This window comes from Parus major, chromosome 1 (genome assembly GCF_001522545.3).
Source record: "Parus major isolate Abel chromosome 1, Parus_major1.1, whole genome shotgun sequence".
Classification (NCBI taxonomy): domain Eukaryota; kingdom Metazoa; phylum Chordata; class Aves; order Passeriformes; family Paridae; genus Parus; species Parus major.
Genome location: NC_031768.1, coordinates 52,678,397 through 52,697,679, shown reverse-complemented (window position 1 = coordinate 52,697,679; position 19,283 = coordinate 52,678,397). Strand labels below are relative to the sequence as shown.

At 35.3% G+C, this 19,283-nt stretch overlaps 1 protein-coding gene across 5 annotated transcripts in view; it reads right to left on the bottom strand.

Annotated features, from left to right (window-relative positions):
• Positions 1-19,283, bottom strand: part of PCDH9 (protocadherin 9) — a 665,972-nt gene that overhangs the window by 358,838 nt on the left and 287,851 nt on the right. For 3 of the 5 annotated variants that reach the window (XM_033514394.1, XM_015627482.2, XM_015627499.3), the window contains exon 2: positions 11,122-11,187. The exons of the other annotated variants lie outside the window; for them this stretch is intronic. In XM_033514394.1, coding sequence (XP_033370285.1) covers positions 11,122-11,187 — 66 coding nt within the window. The remainder of the gene's footprint in view (positions 1-11,121; positions 11,188-19,283) is intronic. 5 annotated transcript variants of the gene reach the window in all.

Below are 19,283 nucleotides of genomic sequence, written 5' to 3'. Positions count from 1 at the left end.
TGCAGCTGCCTAGGCTTTGGTTAACTTCTCATTGATTTCCCCAAACAGGATTTCATCTAAAGCACCAAATTAAAAACTGAGGCTGAGGGACGGTTCTATAAATTGAAAAGTGTACAAATGAATTGCTAGCCAATACACTTGGCAGCTTTCATCTTTCTAAAGCCTCTGATTCTGAACCTAACAGAAGCTGGCATAGGTCAGGTTGGATTTTGGGAAGAGGAGAAACAGAAAGAGTATGAAAAAAATGCAACTATTTCTTTTACTATATGTTATGGAATTATTTAGTGAGGGAGGGGTAGATATTAATGTTTCTGATAATGGAAAGGTAGAGTGAAAAAAAAAAAAAAAAGCACAGTGAAAATCATCTAAGTAGAAAACAAAGAAAAACAAAAAGAATAAAAAACCCACTCCAAACCAAAATCAACAACCCTCTCTTGTAATAAATCCCTTTGATCTGCAATACATTGCAAAGCTGAAAAACATGCAGTAACAGCCATTTCACTTTGTGCTATTTCCTGATTGCTACATTCATGTACCCAGGCATATATACCCAATCCTCTAAAGGAAGGTCCAGGATGTGAGGGTTTACAGTGCCGCAATATATTAGAAATATGACAGCTCAAAACAGCACTGTATTAAACCCAGAAAATTGATTCCAAAGACTCAGCACTGTTGAAACATTTTAGAATAAAATACTTTCCATTTTTTTCCTACAAAGATCAGTGACTGCTTATCCACTTTATCCCTGTCTATGAAGCCTCATTAATCCTAAACCAGAAACAATTAATCTGATACATATTGCATGGGGAAAAAAAAAATGAAACCTCTTTCTTATTCATATTTTTAGTCCTCAGAGGCTATTAAAATCACTACAAATGTTTTATCCCTCTCTGCTCAAATCAGGTGAATTATCTCAAATGAGGAAAACTTTTTAAAGGTCATATGTAATGTCAATGTATCTCACTCTGATGACAGGAAGAGTAACAAAGGTTTTACCCAAAACGGACTAAATTTCTACTGATGAGAAGAATCACTAGCACCTAGTTGGCCAACTTCCAGTCTAGTCATATAGAGTGGGTAAAAATCCAGAAGCATTATGAAGGTCAATGGCAAACGTCTGCTGACTTTAATCAGGATAAAGTTATCCTTATCTGTGCTACTTCAATCATTGACAAAGATGGTACCGAATTACATTTTCTGTATCACCTCTGTGTATCCTCACAAAACACTCCTGCTAGTCTATACTGACATTTCATGTCCTTATTCAGTTTCTGCATTTGAAAACTTATCAAATTCTGCCTTCAATGACAACCATGTGGGATGTTTTTTTACAGGTCTTGCTGAAGACATAATCTAATGTCACATGGCATAAAAAAGATGGACAAAAACTCTAGGCATCCATACACCACTTCAGCCTCTGTGAGCAGAGTTTTCCCAAGCTTCTTTAACAAATTATTGAATAAGATTTGGAAAAAAATAACAAAACAAACAGCAACAAAACACCCAAACCACACAAAAGAAAACCCCAAAAAAATAGCCCAACAAGCCAAAAAAAAGCAGCACAAAAAAACCCAAACAAAAGAAAACCAGTATGCTCTTGAAGGTTGAAAGCTGTGTTGCAACTCTAGTCTCAGACACCCAAAGTTAAGTATCCACAATGTAGGTATTTAAACTCCAGTTTCAGGCAACAAAGTCTTAACACTTCAATCCATTGCCTAATCACAGGGTGTGCTAATATTTAATATACTGCATGTTGCATGGTCTCCAATACAGTCAATATTTAGAAGAATTGAAGAAACATCATCTCAGGTGGACATCAACAGGAAAAAAAACCTGAAACATAATATTCAATCCAAGTTGATGTCCCTTCATACCCCCCACAAAAATATTAATATTGTTAATATTGTGAATCACATTTTAGTCTATTTTTATGCTACTTCACCTTTGCATTTAACACTAGGTCATAAAATCTTTGAATTCTGGAATATAATGTTCTTTTTAATTCTCTCTTCCAAGGAAAAATGCAACTGAAAAAATCTCCTTCAGCATGGAAAGTAATTCTATAGTTTATTAGGCATGGGACAGGTGAAGAAAACTTGTGAAGAGCTGTTCTCATGAATACTTCCTCATCTGTCTCAATTACAATGGCAATTATTGGTTTAAGAAAACAAAATAGCATACAGAATGGTATAAACCCAGGAATGTCCAAGAGACTTCTCATATTAATATCAGAAATACCCACTTAGATAACCTCTGTTGCACCCCACTTACAAAACAAGAGAAGACAGACATCTTAGTAATATAAAATAATAGATGTATCTTCCTTAAAATATTCAAATATGTATATTTTTTTCTTTTTTCCACCAAGAAAAACAGCTTTTAAAGAAAATAAATCTGTGGGAGTATGTAAAAATGTCTTTTTTGATATCAGAATTCAGTTCTACATGTCAAATATGTTTAGAATACTACATGCTGATGATATTTTAAATTTATTTTATATATTATTATAGTTTTAAAAGAAAAGAATATGAATATTGAATCTATTTAACTCCTGTGTTTTGAATTCCTATGCAAGACCAGTCTTTCCAAAACATTTCAACACTTTCTTTACAAAGAAGAATAAATCATAACCATCAAATTAGCCAGGCATATGTGTGACTGTTTTCTGTTTCTCATTTCAATGATGTTCAAAAAACCAAAAACACATTGTACCATTTGAAAAATCAGATTGAAAGGAAATACTGCCAGTAAGTCATGTAGGAGATAAAAAGCTGAAGGCAATACTCCAAATCAAAAAGATAATTATTCAGTACTTTAGGAAGTTTCTTACGTTCTCCTCTTTCCCCTGCTGTGCACAAAGGCAGAACAATACACACAAAGTGTCTGTTCTCTTCCTGAACTTTCATACAGTATTTAAGGATGGATAGACACAATATGTGCATAGATATTCTGTATCTATGATACTATATAGACATACGTGTTATGTGTCTAATATCTCTGATATTATGCATACGTACATATATGTAAACATATATGCCAAATATTTCTGTGTCATGATACATTTAATCAAGTGGGCCAAGACTCAGCCTCTAAAAGAGGCTTGCAGAGAAGCTTGCAAATCTAATGAAAAGCATTTCAGACATCTAGAGATGGCGAGCAAGTGATCTGAGACTTAAAGGAGAGACAGGAGAAAGTGGAAATGTGTCAGGCACAAGCATAACACATGGGGATCATGCTCTTTTAACACAGTGCAGCTCGGGGGCTCACCTCAAGTGCCTGTACACAAATACATATGGAATTGAAAATAATCACAGGGACTCCATACAGGTGCCATAGGACAAGTGAGGAGGAAAGGTTGCATTCTATGGACACAGGCAGTTTGAATTCATGGAGACTTGCACTGGAGCAGGTGATTAACTGATGGAGCTGATGTATCAAGATCAGGCTGCAGTGATGAGTGTCTGCTAAAGACTTATTGATCAAGAAGAGAAAATGAAGCCTCCTTTATAAAATTTGGGAAAGCCTCACAATCACAAGGATGGTTCTCAGAGGAGACAAAAAAAACTTCCAATATCTTCTGAAAGGGAAAAATGGTGGAGAACTAAAATTTGAAGAGACTTCTGACCACCATCAAGGATTGGCTTTATTTAAAAGTGTACTGGTGGCTGATAAACTGATGGGAATACACAAAGTAGAAATTATTACTAAAAAAAAAAAATAAATAAATTACAAACCTAGACTTCAGAAAAGTAGATTTAAACTTGTTAGGGATCTGCTTGGTGGGGTCTAATAGGGCTGCCCTGGAGGGCAAAGATGCTCAGGAGAGCCGACTGATCATCAGTGACAACTTCTTCAAAGCACAGGAAAAGTCCAGTGCGAGGCCCAGGAAGTCTAACGGGCACAGCATAAGGTCAGTGCAGATAACAGAGAAATCCTAACGGTGCTCAGCTGAATTACAAAAGCCAATACTGCCTTAGAGTTCACACTACTGACGACTGCAATGCATAAAAAGAAAGTTATGCTATCAGCAAAATGAGGACAAAGGGATATGTGGGCCTGTCACTCAAACAGTAGGAAGCCTTGTGGCAAAGAACATGGTAAAACTGAGGTAATAGGCGCCTTCTTCAGTTTCTAGTGGTAATGACTGTGTCAAACCTCCCAGCTCCTCTGAGCCTGTGCCAGGGTCTGGGAGACAAGAATTATACCCAGTAGAAGACTGAGGCACAAACCAATTAAGTGTATGGGACATCAGCCACTGTTTATGGTCTTACAAATGCCTGGGTTATTAGGGTAGGCTTCTGATGACAGAAAAATTTACCCACTTCTGAGAAAAAGGAGGACAATTAGTGGAGGAACCTGAGCAGGTCAGTCAGCCTAGGCTCACTACTCAAAAAAGCTCCTCATGGAAGCTACACCCAGGCACACAGAGTAGGGGAGATTCTACATTCATTTACCAAGGGCAAATCAACCTGTCTTCTGTGATGAGAGCATTGCCTTGGAGAAAAATGCTCTCCTTGATCTTAGTTATGGTTTGTTTGGTTTTCTTTTTTATTTATTTATTTATTTTACCCACAGCAATAAATTGGTGAAAATGTCTTTTGAGTGGGTGGATTACAAGGTGCCTGGAAAGATTGCTTGGACTGCCAGGTTCAAATGGTTCCAATGGCATTTTGTTTATAGGGATGGTTAATGGGGCTAGTGATGCCTTTGCAGCTGATGCTTTCCTTAATCATCTGGATCATGAGGCAGTGGGCATCCTCTGCATGTTTGCAGATGACACAATGGTGGAAAGGGCTCTGCATGCTGGAAGTCTGTGCTCCTATTCAGAGAAAGCTTGAAAAGCTGGATAAATTGTTAACAGGTACCTTACATGAAGTAATGGAGAATATAGAATTCTTTCAGAATAGGAGCTGATGAAGTTGGAGGAAAATCAATTTGCAAGAAATAACTAATGGCCTCAAGTTAACCTTGTGAAGGGATTACTAAGTCACAGAAAGTTTATGGATTTTTCAAAAAGAGGAAAAAGTTCAGGAAATTTGAGCCAAATCCATATGGGACTCTCCTCACTTCCCTCAGAGTGGAAACCCTTGAGTGAAGGAATTTTCAAAGCACAAATTGGGAAACCACAATAAAATTTGATTGCAAGGATGTTTTTTTCTAATTGTGGTTTGACATTTAAATTAACACCAACTGTTTGATTACTCAACTCTCTTCCTCCTCCATGATGGATAAATATTTAATGAGAATAATCTCCACTGTGATTGTGAACAGAGAAAAGAAATTAATTCGTCCTCTATTTTTTCTCAGATCCCTGAGAAACCAGGTATTATCTGAGGAGTTACAGAATAACTAGGTTTCCTCCAAATCTCTTTATAAGTATTCACCAGAAAGCTAATATTTATTTAGATATACCTAAAGGAATTTTGCTACCCCAGGAGTAATCCCGCTAAACTTTACACAGGACAACATCCTTAGGGTCAGAAACATCACATAATAAGTGCAATTTTTGACTTAAGCTATGTCTTCAATCTTAGTTACAGATGCAATAGCTCAAAGCTTTAGTCTGCTTGACTCAGATGTGCTGATAACAGCTTGTTATCAGTAGTACTGGAAGGAACATGTGAGGCTCCTTTCAAAACCAGATATGAGGCAATCCACAAAGGCAACTATTTCTGCTGAGAAAATATGCATCAAAATGTCTCAAATCTATCAGCAAACACAGTTATTATTAACTTACAACATCTTTTTAGTTCTATATTTAATTACAGTATGTTGTGTCTCGAAGAGAAGCTAGAGATAGAAGAATGCTATTAAAACTATATAACCCTCTTAGTGTAGAAACCAGAGTAGATGTCCAACAAGGAGAGAAAAGAAAAAAAAACCAAAAAACAAAGAAACCCCACATGTTTTAAAATATTAAGGTGTTATTTAATATAACATTCATGACTGGCTCTCTTTTCCATTATATAGGAGGGAGAGAGAGAGAGAGAGAGAGAGAAAGGGAGATACAGGATAATACTTAGAAATACCTTATTATTTTATTCACTAAAAATGGAAGTATTATATGACTAAAGAGAGAAAGAAAAACAGGAACATGTCTATTGCTGATAGACAGCGGCATCCTGCTTCCAATGGCAGATTCTTAGCAAATGGCTTCACCCAGAGACAAAAGGACACATTCCTTATACAAGATTATGATTTGCACTAGAAGCCAAAACAAGAGTGAGAGAGAAGATCTAGGTCTACATTCCCTTATGAACCATTAGACCTGTCATGACAACAGTGAGACAGAAACTAGAATACTTTTCTTTAACAGCTCAAGAGAAAAGAGCAGGTAAAGCAAAATTTTCCAGAGTCTGGAAGTACAGTTCTTCATGAGGACTGAAAGATGAGGTCTAACCATTTCTATTAATACAGCACATATACTCCAAATGTTCTACACATGTCTCTTAATTTACTAAAATGTAGGTGAACTATTTGATCAAAGTATTGGAGTATTGTTTAACAAAATAAGAATGGATCTATCTTTACCCCAGTAGGGCACTTGCTTATCCATATGCTGCTTCATGTGCTTCTGCTGTGCATCTGTCTCATATAAAACATTAGATTGTTAGATTCACTATCAATTACAGACTGCAACAAGTTTGATTTCAATTACTGCAGGAGTGGAAAACAGCTTGGATCCCTAAGGGCAGGTGCAGACACCAATGGGGTGAATCAAAAATGAGAATCGTACATTGCATGTTACCAATTAGAGAAAGAACTGAAGTCAAGATATATATGTTGATATTTATTTTTATATAAACCTGATTTTTATAAAAACAGATAAATTCAGTTTCACTTCATGTTTGAGACAGAAGAGCAGTGCCTCATTGACCAGCATCTATTTAGATGCATTTGAAAGAGCTGTTTCCCAAGTAATTTTAATGAAAGTTCTAAACTGCAAAGAAGCTTACTTTGAAAACAAAGACATAATAAAATCTAATTACAAAGAAGATTGTTGTTTGTCCAACATTCTTGAATTACATCCAATTTAAGGTACTTCCTTTACCAGTTAATAGGCATAAAAAGTTATGACCAGAACACAATAAAAACTGTGAAAACTTCTGCCAAGATAAATACCAGTATCTGTATACACAGACTCCAAACATTAAAATTAACATTACATTTCTCAGAATCCTGAATGAAATTGTTGTTGTCATCTAGCTTGAACAGCACAGAAAAAGTTTGGGGTTTTTCTGGGTTTTTGTTGTTGTTGTTGATATTTTTTTTTTCAGGTTTTCTTGTTTTGTTTTTGTGGGGTTTTGGTTATTTTTTTCACCAGAAAAAAGTATTCCTCCACAATCTATTGTTTGGAAATCAATATGTGATACATTATCAAGTAAGATATTTGAATAGTCTTGTATTCTTTCCTTTAAACTAAGCCAATATCCTAGAGTCTCCATCTCTTTCCTCTCTCAAAGAAAGATTCTGTTAATTTAGGTCAACCTCAGTCACAAGATTCATGCTCATATGATATCCTCCACAAATCTTACTTCTTTGTCTGCTTTTTGTTTTTTGGTTTTGTTTTTTGTTTGTGTTTTTGTTGTTGTTGTTGTTGTTGTTGTTTTTGTAGTTTTTATTTTTTGTCTTTGTTTTCTTCCTCCTATACAAGTATATTTCCAGATTTGTGTATTAATGTGTTGGGGTGGGAAGCAGGTTTTCCACCCCCAAGGAACAGATGCTAATGTTGTCAATGCCAAAGTGTCATTATATTCCTAGAAAGGATTGTTTTGATCACATGACACAAGACAAGAATTTACCCAAAAGCACAGCTTAGATAAATGGAACCACGACTACAGCTGCCCATCTGCAAATAATAAAATTAACATAGCATGAGATGCAAGACAAAGCTGCAGTAGAGAAACTCTGTTACATAATTGTTGCTGACTTCACACATTGTAACAGATTTGGGTTGGGAGAACAGAGTGATAATAACCTCTATGAAAACTGCTAGTTGGCCTTACATGTGGATGATATCAAGGACAATGGCCTGAGCACACATGACAAGTGAGGCTGCAGGCTCACTGGCTTGGTTTATAGAGGCTTACACCAACAGTATGATACATAAAGCCACAGGCAGTTAAGACACTTAACTCTTCATGAGTGAACACATCCATGGGCACCCAGCATCCCACAAAAGACTAAGCCTTAAGCACACACACAAGAGTCCAGTTGACAGCTAGGGGCAGCTAGGATGTGCAGGTGGAGTGTGTCCTGTTGCACTGCACGCTGGTTTGAATTGGGCTGAAGGAAATGCAGCTTTAAGTGCTGTGTGTGTCTGTGCATGTGTGACTGTGTGCCTGTTGTAGAATAGCCTTATTAAAAGACAAAGTGCTATCCACGTGCTCTCATCTCTCCTACATCCTAAATACATTTTAGATTATTCATCACTGGGTGCTGTGTCTCCATTCCTGCATCCATCCCATCCCAGCCCAGTTCCCCCACAAAATCGTGCTGTCTGCACTGCAGTTTATCACCTACATGAGACACTTATCTAAGCACTTCAGCATCTAGTATTTAGGACCATCTACCACAAATATTAAAGGCTGAAATGACTGAAATTGAACTTCAAGAAATAGAAAATCCATTAGGTCTGAAACTTGTTTTAAGGCTTTTTTATTCTATTAGATACAATGTTAATGGAGATTTGCTTTTCCAAGAATCCTTTTGAAAGAGGTTGTATAATTGCTATTTAGATATGCAAAGTACTCACAGGTATTCGGCTGTTTTTTTAAAAAGCAAGAATAAAAGACAACTTATTCATACTCAATAACGCACTGAAAAATGTGCATTCCTCATTCACTCTAGAGATCATCAACATTACTTAGATATTCTCAGATTGTGAGCATCTCTCAATACTAAAATGATGAAAAACATATTAGAGCACGTAAAGTGCTTTACATAAGTAACAGCTTGGAGGATTTTTTCAAAGCCTAGCATTCACAGGCACAGAAAAGAAGCCTTAATTAAACAGATTAGACAGGCTATTGTTTTCACCTATCAAAAACAAAACAAAAAACTAAAGGTTTTCCATGTCCAATATCAGCTAGTAGAGTAAAGAGAACACCTTTTTCCATTTTTTAAAACCTAGAACAAGAGTGAGAAATATTTCATTAATTTAAAAAAATCTCTTGAAGTATTGAACCTAGCTGTAAAACAATTGTCTGACAAAGACAATTCTTAGGGAAAGGCTAAGAGAGTTACATAAAATGTTCCAGAACTTAGCTTACAAGCTTAGAACTTTCTTCCTGTTTAGTTACTTTAGTACTTACTTTCTGATAATTAACATCTACCTTCCTGAAATACATTTCCCTAACATCTGTAGCTCTTAGAAAACCAGCTTTTGCAAGCTGGTGTGATGTGTAGAATATACTTTTCCCTGAAAAATGGACTTGAACATGGAGCATTACATATATATTGCTCTTCGATTTAAATAAATTAATACAGTACAACTCTTTATTTTAAAATTAATATACAATTAAATGAAATATTTGGTTTGACAGCTTCTGCTAAAACACTGTACTCAGGACCAATACAAAAGGGGATATACCAAAGCTGAGCTTAGAACACGTGTGCATGTTTAGTCTCACATGATGTTCCATTGCCTGAATCCACCAGAGTGATCCCCAACCATTATCTATTCCTGCAAAAAAGAATTTATAAATAGCTATAGGCACATAGATTTCCAGTGTTGGGCAATAAATAGAATGGAATAAAATATTTCAACTGGAAAGGACTTAAAATGACCATCTAGTTCAACGGTGAATTCCACTTATTACTCCGTTCACTTGAAATTAATTGGCTTCAACTGTGTCTAATGCCATTGTTTTACTGAAAATTTCCTTCAAAATTCTTGCGGCAATCAATTAATTTCTAATCACTTTATTCTCTATCATTAGAAAGGGGACGGATAGATATCTAGGGGGTTTTAATCTAGACCAATTTTATACTACACTAAAAGGGATTCAGCAAAGTTTATTCAGAATATTTTACACTAAAAAAATTAAAACAATTGCCTGATCTCTGAACACTACACTGAAGCTAATGTGTCCTACTATTTAGGCTAAATATTCAAACACGCAGTAGGTAGTTAGAAATGTAGTTTTAAATTTATAATCTCATATAGGAAACTCCAGTTTCCAGGAAATTGTCTTCTGATGTAGCTTAAAGGAAGTGCCAAAAAATGTTTAATTTTGGGGAATGAAGCCTATATTACAAAGGAAATAAATTTTACTGTAAATTTATTGTTTAAATAGTTGAACAAATATAATTAAATATATAATAAGATGCATCTACATTTAAATTGCATTTATTGCTTTCAACCTTTAAAACACTAGAAAGTTCTGATCTTCTACATGGATTTTTCTGGTATTAGTTTTGAAGAGACTCCTAAAAAATACATATAGTGGACAGATTCTACAGCTCTTTATTTAGCACAAAAATCCAGTGTGGAAACTGACAGATTAGACTGCATTTCTGGAAAAAAAAAAGTACATATCTGAACAGACCATGACTCTTCCTTAATGCAGGGCTTTAGAAATCAAAGCATTGAACTCTGGTTCTTCTCTGATTCTTGACTCTGATAGTGGAGGACAGACAGCATCTGCCAGACTCATTTTCTGAAAAGTCCACATAGTGCTCAAAAGGAGGTTGTTATTTTCCCTGGCTTACTGGGTTGGAGTCCAGAAGGAAGTGTCATACAAGACTTTCAAGAGGATGTGTGGAGAAGGGTACTGTTCAGTAGGTCCAGCAGTGAGCCATTAATTGCTCTGAGAGGCAGTAACTAACCACTCACTTGTCTGAGTAGAGATAAGAGAAACAGCCTTATTATAAACTTCAGCTGAAAAATTCTCTCTTCCCCCATCACAGTTCTAGTTCACTACAGGCATTACTTCAACTTTGCACCACTGTGACAATATTGAAAAGAATGGGAACACACTTGCATACATTTTCAGTACTGCACTTCTTATGAGCCTTCAGGAGTTTGGTCCATTGAATTCAGTGACAGCAGGGCCCAAAAATACCTATCTTAAAAATTAAATGCTTATTTTATTTATTGCAGTGGATCTGATATCTTACCACCCATGGTTTGTCAGGTACCCAAATCTCCCACAAGTACTTCGGCATATCTCCAAAATTCAGTGCCTAAAAAGCAATAATATTTAAATAAAAAAGATGTGTCATTCTTTCTACAGATCTTCAGATCACCCACCTCCCCAAACGGCCCAATATTGGTACTGTAGAAAGCAAAGTGTGCTTAAATTTCTACTGAAGACAGATAAATAACTTTTTATGAGGGTTCACAAGCTTCAGAGGTCATAGTCTAGTGTTACCAAACATATGAGTGGTAAACATTTAAAATGCTACACCATTATGGTTTCTGAAAGTTGATTGTTGAACATTTTGCTGTAGTCAGTCAACAGATTTTCAGATGGGTTTTTATTGTTCTGTTTAGTGATCTACCAAGTTATCTCATAATAAGAAACTTTTCTCCTTTTTTAGTTTAATGCACTATTAAGCTTTTTATTAAGATATTATTAATCAGCCTTGAGACTTGAAAAAGCAAAAACAGCAGATCTTTGAAACTGCAGTTAAAGCTGTGCTTAATGTGTGAGCATTAATGGATGTCCATGCCCTGTTACTAACTACTGAATATAAATAGCACTATGTACTGCTTCAGGTTCCCTCCTGAGTATAATACACACACACCCCAAAATATCACGTCTCTGAGGACTAGAGTCATAAAGACTGTGTATATATGACTGTGAGAGAACAGTGGAGGGAAAGTTCAGTAGGTTACTAAGTTTTCAGAACCTTCAAATCTGCTTATTCTGAGAGGAACTGATGTTCTTATTTAACTCAACAACAGAAAACTACCACAATAGTTCTGAATTATCTAAGCCAAAACAACACATGCATTTTGAAGGACAGTCAGAAAGTCGACAGTCAACACAGCACCAGGCCTTTGCACTGTTCTATTTTATTTGAGAAAAAAAAGCTTCCCTGAGAGAGAACATTACATTAAGAGTAATGTTTTCGGAAAGTCGGACAATTTCAAATCCATTCTCTGCAGAGTAATATGCCCAAATTGCAAACAAGCACTCTGTGCCCCATATTCAGAAAGAACATTAGTATTCTGTACAGAATGGTTTATCCACTCTTTTACCACACTATAGTGAGCAAAATCCTCAGAACACTTTACATCAAATAGTACTTTTACTTGCAATGGAAAACACATGTCTCTTCCAAAGTACTCCCAACAGGTACCTTGGATATCTCAAAAAGGTTCTGTGTTCTTGGAGAATTGTATCACAGTTCTGAAAGCTTTTCAAAGAAATCCCCTTGAAAGCAAAAAGTCATCTTAAGAATTTTATCTACCAAAAGTATTCTCCTCTCATATCTGAAGTCACATTTCCAACTAAATTCATGAAGTCCCTTTTTGTCATCTAAAATTTTAACTGGGGAAAAAACCCCACAAAATAACCCAACTCACAAACCTCCAAATTAAAGTGCTTTATGCAACCAGAAATGTTATTTGGTCTTACACAAGCAGAAATGCTACTCAGTCTTATACTCTGCCTGAAAAGGCACTTAAGTAATCCATGGAGATCAACAGGGAGAGTTTAACAATGTAGTTAAGCCACCAGGAATGCCCCATTCTAAAATCTGCCTATATCTTCTGTGATGTTTTACATATGATTGTTTTCCTTATTTTCATGAGTAAAAATGAAGAAAGAGCAATTTACCCAAAGACAATGGAATTAAACAGGTTTAAAGGTCGCTGTGGACCAAGCTCTCTTTTAGAATATATATTGACCAGTTTTATCCACTTTGATAAAGAGATGAGTCCTTGAAAGCATACTCATATTACCTAATACCTCCCTATTTGTTAGAAAGTCACCTTTACAGAAATGTCATGTTTGCAGAAATTAATAATAAGTAGCTTCCTGAAAATAATTGGAAAGGAATTACAAGTCAAATTTCTATCACAAACAATGAATGTTTCTCCTATCTCCTTAGCTAGTTGAAAGCTTAGGTAGACCATCAAAATAAAACAGGAACGAGTAGGAATAAAATTTCATTCACATAACGATTTCCAGATTGAAAAGACAAATTCATGTCATCATGTAAAATACGCCTTTTTTCTACAAAAGAAAACAGGCTACAGCTACATCAGAAGTGAAATATATCTCTCTCACTTTCCCATGTTTTCAGGAATGGTTAAGATCATTACATATGGCAGGGATAGAAAAGAGAACCAGAGAAGCAACAGATTCACAATATCCCCATCCTTTTTTACAGCTTCTTTGTGTGCACCAGCACCTTATGGAAAGCTGTACAGAAAGCAATCCCTGCTCTCAGTCTTCCAGTGGCAATTCCAACCACAATTAAACTTGGACCATACTCTTCACACAAATAAATCACAGCTGAAGGAAAAAAGGCTTTGATTCAGAGGAGAGGAAAAAAAGTAGTTGTAAAAAAAGAGTAAAATAAATCTTATTTTTTAAGTATTACAAAGAATGGAGTTCTGACAGGAGATGAGTCCCTTGTCCCTGAGGTCAGTGTAGAAAGTACTCCCATCAGCTGACAGACTAAATTCATGATTCCTGCAATGGCTCATGACTGCCATACATTTAAAATATAGGGCTGGATTCACAAGGTCCTAAGAATATATGGCTTCCCTAAAAGGTGTTAAAAAGTCAACATAACTTAAGGTATTATAAAACATGCAAGATTTGTTTCAGTAAAACTTAGTGCAGTTTTATCGTTTTCTTCCTGTTTCTCTGTTTCATGAGCTGACATCAGCAAAATCTTTCAACCGAAATGCACACTTGTTTTTTATTTCATTTATCATCCCACATTTACAAACAAAAATGTAATGGGAATATCTTGAACTAAACAGCTTGGATGGAAGAGGGAAATGACAGTCAGCATCAAAGAAGAGATTGCGATCCAACAACAAGGAAGATAACAGAAAAAACTTGCCAATCACTTTTTCCCAATAAAATGAACAGATAGAAGCAGAGACCTCTAAGAATAATGAAAACAACCTACTGTGTCATCATTTTATGCAAGAAAAGGAGAAAGAAGATTAGCCTAAAACTCCTACAATAATATGGATTTTTTTCAGCTGACAAAAGCACTACTATATAAAATCTTTTCTGTGCTTTATTTCTAATTACCTTCTATCCTTTAATGAACAAGAAAGCACTTGATCTTGAAAGTCCTTGTGCAGTCAAAACTCCCACTAAAATTAATGGGACGTTTTTTCCAGCCTAAGAGCTCTGAGATCAGTCCTCATACTTAGCTCTTTCTAAGCTGCTTCCATTAATCAAACTTCTTAGGCTTTTTTCCTCTCCTTTTCCACTAGGATCATATATTAAAACATACAGACACTAGAAATCATAACCTTGCCTCAGGAGGAAAGCTTGCTGCACTTTGTTATCCTCAAAAATTAGCTCAATTTCACAAGTAAAACCCTGATTCTGAAGAATCTTGATTACCTGGACACCTAATACTTAATTTTGGTCTCTTTCTCTGACAGATGTTATGACAGTGCCTATGGAAGTTAAGCTGTCTAAATTACACAACTGCCTGTGGAAGTCAAGCTGTCAGAATTACACAACTGAAATACACACACATGAACTTTATAATCAGAAAAACTTCACTGAAAATAATAGAAGAAGCCACAAGGGACTGAGCAGTCCTGTGTCTCACTCCCAGCAAAACAGGAGTTAAGAGACTACGGTTCAATGCCTTATTCTCCTATTGAGGCTCACACAACCTGCAACATATGTCTGATATGCCTAAGAGGAATAAAATTAAATCATTACTTGTATGCCTCAAGTAATAAACCACTTAATTTTGTAGACTTCATTTTGCAACAAAATCTAGCAAAAAATTCTCTATTCAAAGGAATTTACTGCTGCTATGGCTTCAATACAGCAGCATTGATACCCTACCACTCAGTTTTCTCCCATTGAATTACAACATGAGGCTCCTGCATAAAAATAAAAATAAAATAAAAGATACACTATAACCTGTCAAATGACGTGGTACTAACACTGTCCTAAGAAAAAATTATGACAGTCATTTATGGCTGATCATTAATAGGTCTTAGCAAGGATAATCTCCTTTGTTGTTTTTTTTTCTCTTCAATGGCACAGTAATGTGTATATAGATGGGAAAACTGTCATGACACCATGGTGCTTAATTGTTCATTTAGAGAGCCTGAAAGTGACTGTATTGCACCAGCATACAGTCTAGGAATGATACAATTCTGTATGGATTCTTACATAGAATTACATCTTCTTGTGAGGATGCTGCAATATCTGTGAAGATTCTGTAACATTGCCTTCATTTATGAGAAATTTAAGCATAATAAACTTCTGATCTTATAATTATATTGAAGAAATAAAAGACACAGCAGATGACAAAAAGAAGGAGAAATAAGGATGATGAAGTGATTTGCACTTTGACTCAATAATATACACACATAAAGTTCCTCCACATCCACAGTAAACACTTTGTTGAGGAATCAGCACCAGATTAACTCACTGGGTTCTCTTCTTTGCCAGCTGGCCAGGTTTAAATTTACTTCAGTATACTTTTGCTTACAGCTCATCTTTATGTTTAAATGCTGTAACTTACAGTACTTTAAAACACACAGAAAAATATTAAATAAACAATACCTGGTGATGGTTGCTCCTCATGGAAGAGGAGAAAAAAAAACAGAAAGAAAAAGCAGCAACTACATAATTTAGAAAGATAAGAAATTTTGCATATTTTGAAAAATGAAACTAGCAAAAAAACCTACACAGGAACAGTCACTTCCTAAAGGATGAAGTAGAACTTTAAAAGGCAAACTGTATTATTTTTTTTTTAAAACAAATGAAGAATAATTAAGGTAAGAATATGCCACTGTTAGAACTAAAAGGTTCACAAGATGTGCAATTATTTTCCTGTGTGAGCAATTAAGTATGTTTTTAGAAAGACAAATGAACATTTTGTCAGATAAAAAATTGAAGTACGCTTTTCACTGCCTTTTTCCCTTTTTCCTTTTAAACCCAGTCTAGAAACTACCTATGCTATTAGTGTTAGCAATAAATACAAAACACAGAAAATCTAACAACATCAATGTTTTGGAGATGAGAGAAAAATTCTCCCTCATCAGAAGAAAGCAGAAAGGGACTTCATAATTTTGATTCCCAAAGCATGTGTATTCCACAACACATTTCTGTATTTGTACTACATTACACTTGGATCATCAAAAATTTTACTGATAAGAATCACATATCTTAATCACTGTTGCCTCACAGACCTATAATCCCAGATTTTATCCCAGGTTCCATCGTTCAGTTCTCTGATACTTCACTAGTAATAGTTAAAATGAGATGTAAGGAGGAATTAATACTGCAAAGACAGTGCAAACATAAGATCAAGTTCACCTTTCATATTTTACAGTCAATTCATTGCTCTCTTCTGCTTATTGTCTATGTAATGTCTAATTAATGCTGATCTCCTGATGTGAGACCACTTGACAGATGTAAAACTTTATCACATGTAAGATACTGAATATATAATTCCTGCAGAAGTCTTCTTTTATTTTGAACACAGACATCTAGATTCAATCCACGCATAAGGGCAACATAATCCAATTATTAACTAAATACCTCTTGGTATTTGTAGTACACTGCAAATCTTTATGGCTGAAATGGCTCTGGACTGACTGTTAATGATGAGAGTTTATAACTGGTTTCAGCCATAGAAGATTATATTATCATCCTACAAATATCAAATTATTGTGGTTTGCTTCTCCAGTGTTCCCTAAATTATCATCGGTGAAGTCTTCCACCCTCATCTCAAAGGCAAAGGAAAGATAGGATAAGTAAGACAAAGAATAATGTGTGGTTCCTGAGAAAGAGATGACCACTATTTAGGCTTATGTGGATTACCCCTACATGAAATAAATTGGTGGTTTAAATTTAGCTCAATGTAGATGTGATTTATCAATGAAAAAACACAAGTAAAGTATTTACTGGTAACTCTAAGGTCAAAAAGATCTAAGATCCAAACCACTACCTGACCAACAATGATTGGCTCTTTGCACTGTTGTTCATTGCACTGCATCTGTTCTGTGGATACATTTTGGAAAAAGTGGATGATAAGGGCCTATGTATAACCTCTCAAGTCTGTGAAACTTTCTTCAGGTGAACCTGCAAAAAGGTCAGTTGTATGAACACACCCCCAGCAACATTCAGGGGACAGATTGGTTCAGGACCTGCAGCATTAAGTTAGCAAACATGTGATGGGAAAAAAGAAAAAAACAGAAGGAAAAAAAAAAAAAAGAGCACACTTTTTGTACTCTCCAGAGATTTCTAAGTGCTAAGTGACAGTATGCTAAAAACAAAAAAAGAAAAAAACAACTAACCAAAAAAAAATTTAATACAAAAATTGCTCTTCCTCATTTTCTCTCAGAGGCAGTGTATTCTGATGCAAAGGACAATCCTTTACATCTCAGTAAAGGACTCTAGTATGGTGGAAAGACTCTTAGTCAAGAAAAGCTGCATTCTACTAAAATCCCAAAAGTGGATGTGATTCAGCTTTGAAATTGGCACTATGATTCAGTATACTCATTTTTTCCCCCATAATGTAATGCTTTGATTCCAATCCTATGAAGTCAACAAGTTCAAATCCTTGCTGGGTATAAACACATACATTGAGACTTCCTGGTAAAGATTTGCACAGGTAGCACATCAATTCTCTTTTATGAACAAGGGAGCAGCAGCTCTCTCACTGAGGAAGAATACAGTTAATTACTGCTGCCATTCAAAAGAAATGTAAACTTCTAACGATAGTCAGAAGGAAATCAGGAGATTAACATGATCAGTTTATTTTTCTCACTATAAATAATAGTGATAAAGTAGTCTGAATGAAGACCACCAGGACATCAAAGAAACAAAGCAGTACTTGGAAGAAACTTCAGCAGCTACGCTGATTACAATGTCTAGGATAAGACTGACTGATACCCCTGTTAGTAATTTTCCTTCACACAAACTCAAAAAATAAACTTTGTCAAGTTTTACATGAAGAACCTGTATTTTTTACAGACATTTCTCTTCATTTCTTCATATACCTAATTTCTATAAAAAATCTTAATTTTCTGAATACCACAGATTTTATCCCAGTTCTTACATTGGATGTTAGTATTGGTTTTCTTGAGTTTTAACCCATCACATATATAATAATATAATTAACAGGTTTGCTTGATTAATGAGTTAAAGGCTGATTCATACCCTAAACTGTCTTATCTGTCATCAATTACCTCCATATGGAGAAAAAAATAAATGACCCCTTCCCTTTTGTGCTTCTTCATAAACGTGCCTTACCATTATACCATCTTCAAGCTGTTTAATTCTACAAAAGCCACGCCTAAAATGAAAACAGAAGTAAATAAAATAATGCTGTCTTTGCAGTAATTTGCATAGCAAAAATGTTTCACTCACATTAAACAAGATGATGAAAAACATTTTTCAACACGATAATGCCAAACTGAACTCAAAGGTCTAAAATCTTGGCTTGTTATACCGTCCCACACTAATCCTTTCATTGCCAGCAGTTGATTTATATCAGTGAGTATTATAATATAATGTAATTAGTAATGGTAATATTACCACAAATAGTATAAACAGCTCTGCTCTACTGCCTTTAAATTATTTTTGTAAGCATGTTAATAACATACCATCAAGCATCAATACAAATCCTTGACAGCTTCTTGAAAAAAGATTATGCATGTCTAAGCAATTTTCTCATACACAGGTTTTCTTTAGAAAACGTGTTGTCACTATTCCATTAGCTCAAAAGGAAGGGTATGCATAAAAGAATCTCTGTTAAAGAAGTCTGACTGCTAGCCAAGAAAGCATATGTTCAATAGTCTGTATTTACTACTGGCTGGGTTAGGGTTTTAGGTAGCACAGCACCAAATGAATTTCGTTTTTAAAAGATGTCTAGCAGTGCAGTGAACAAACCCTTTGAAAGGCACAAAAACTCATTTTAAAATATTTCAACAGGGACTGTTGGAAAGAAAACAGAATAGATTAACAGATATATAGAGTAGACATCTTAGGTCTAAGCCAGAGTCTCTGAAGTCCACCAGAATTTGGATGGTGTCCTAAACTAGACATCTTCCTGGAACAATTAAAAAAAAAAAATACCATACATCACCCCAAAAAAAAAAAAAC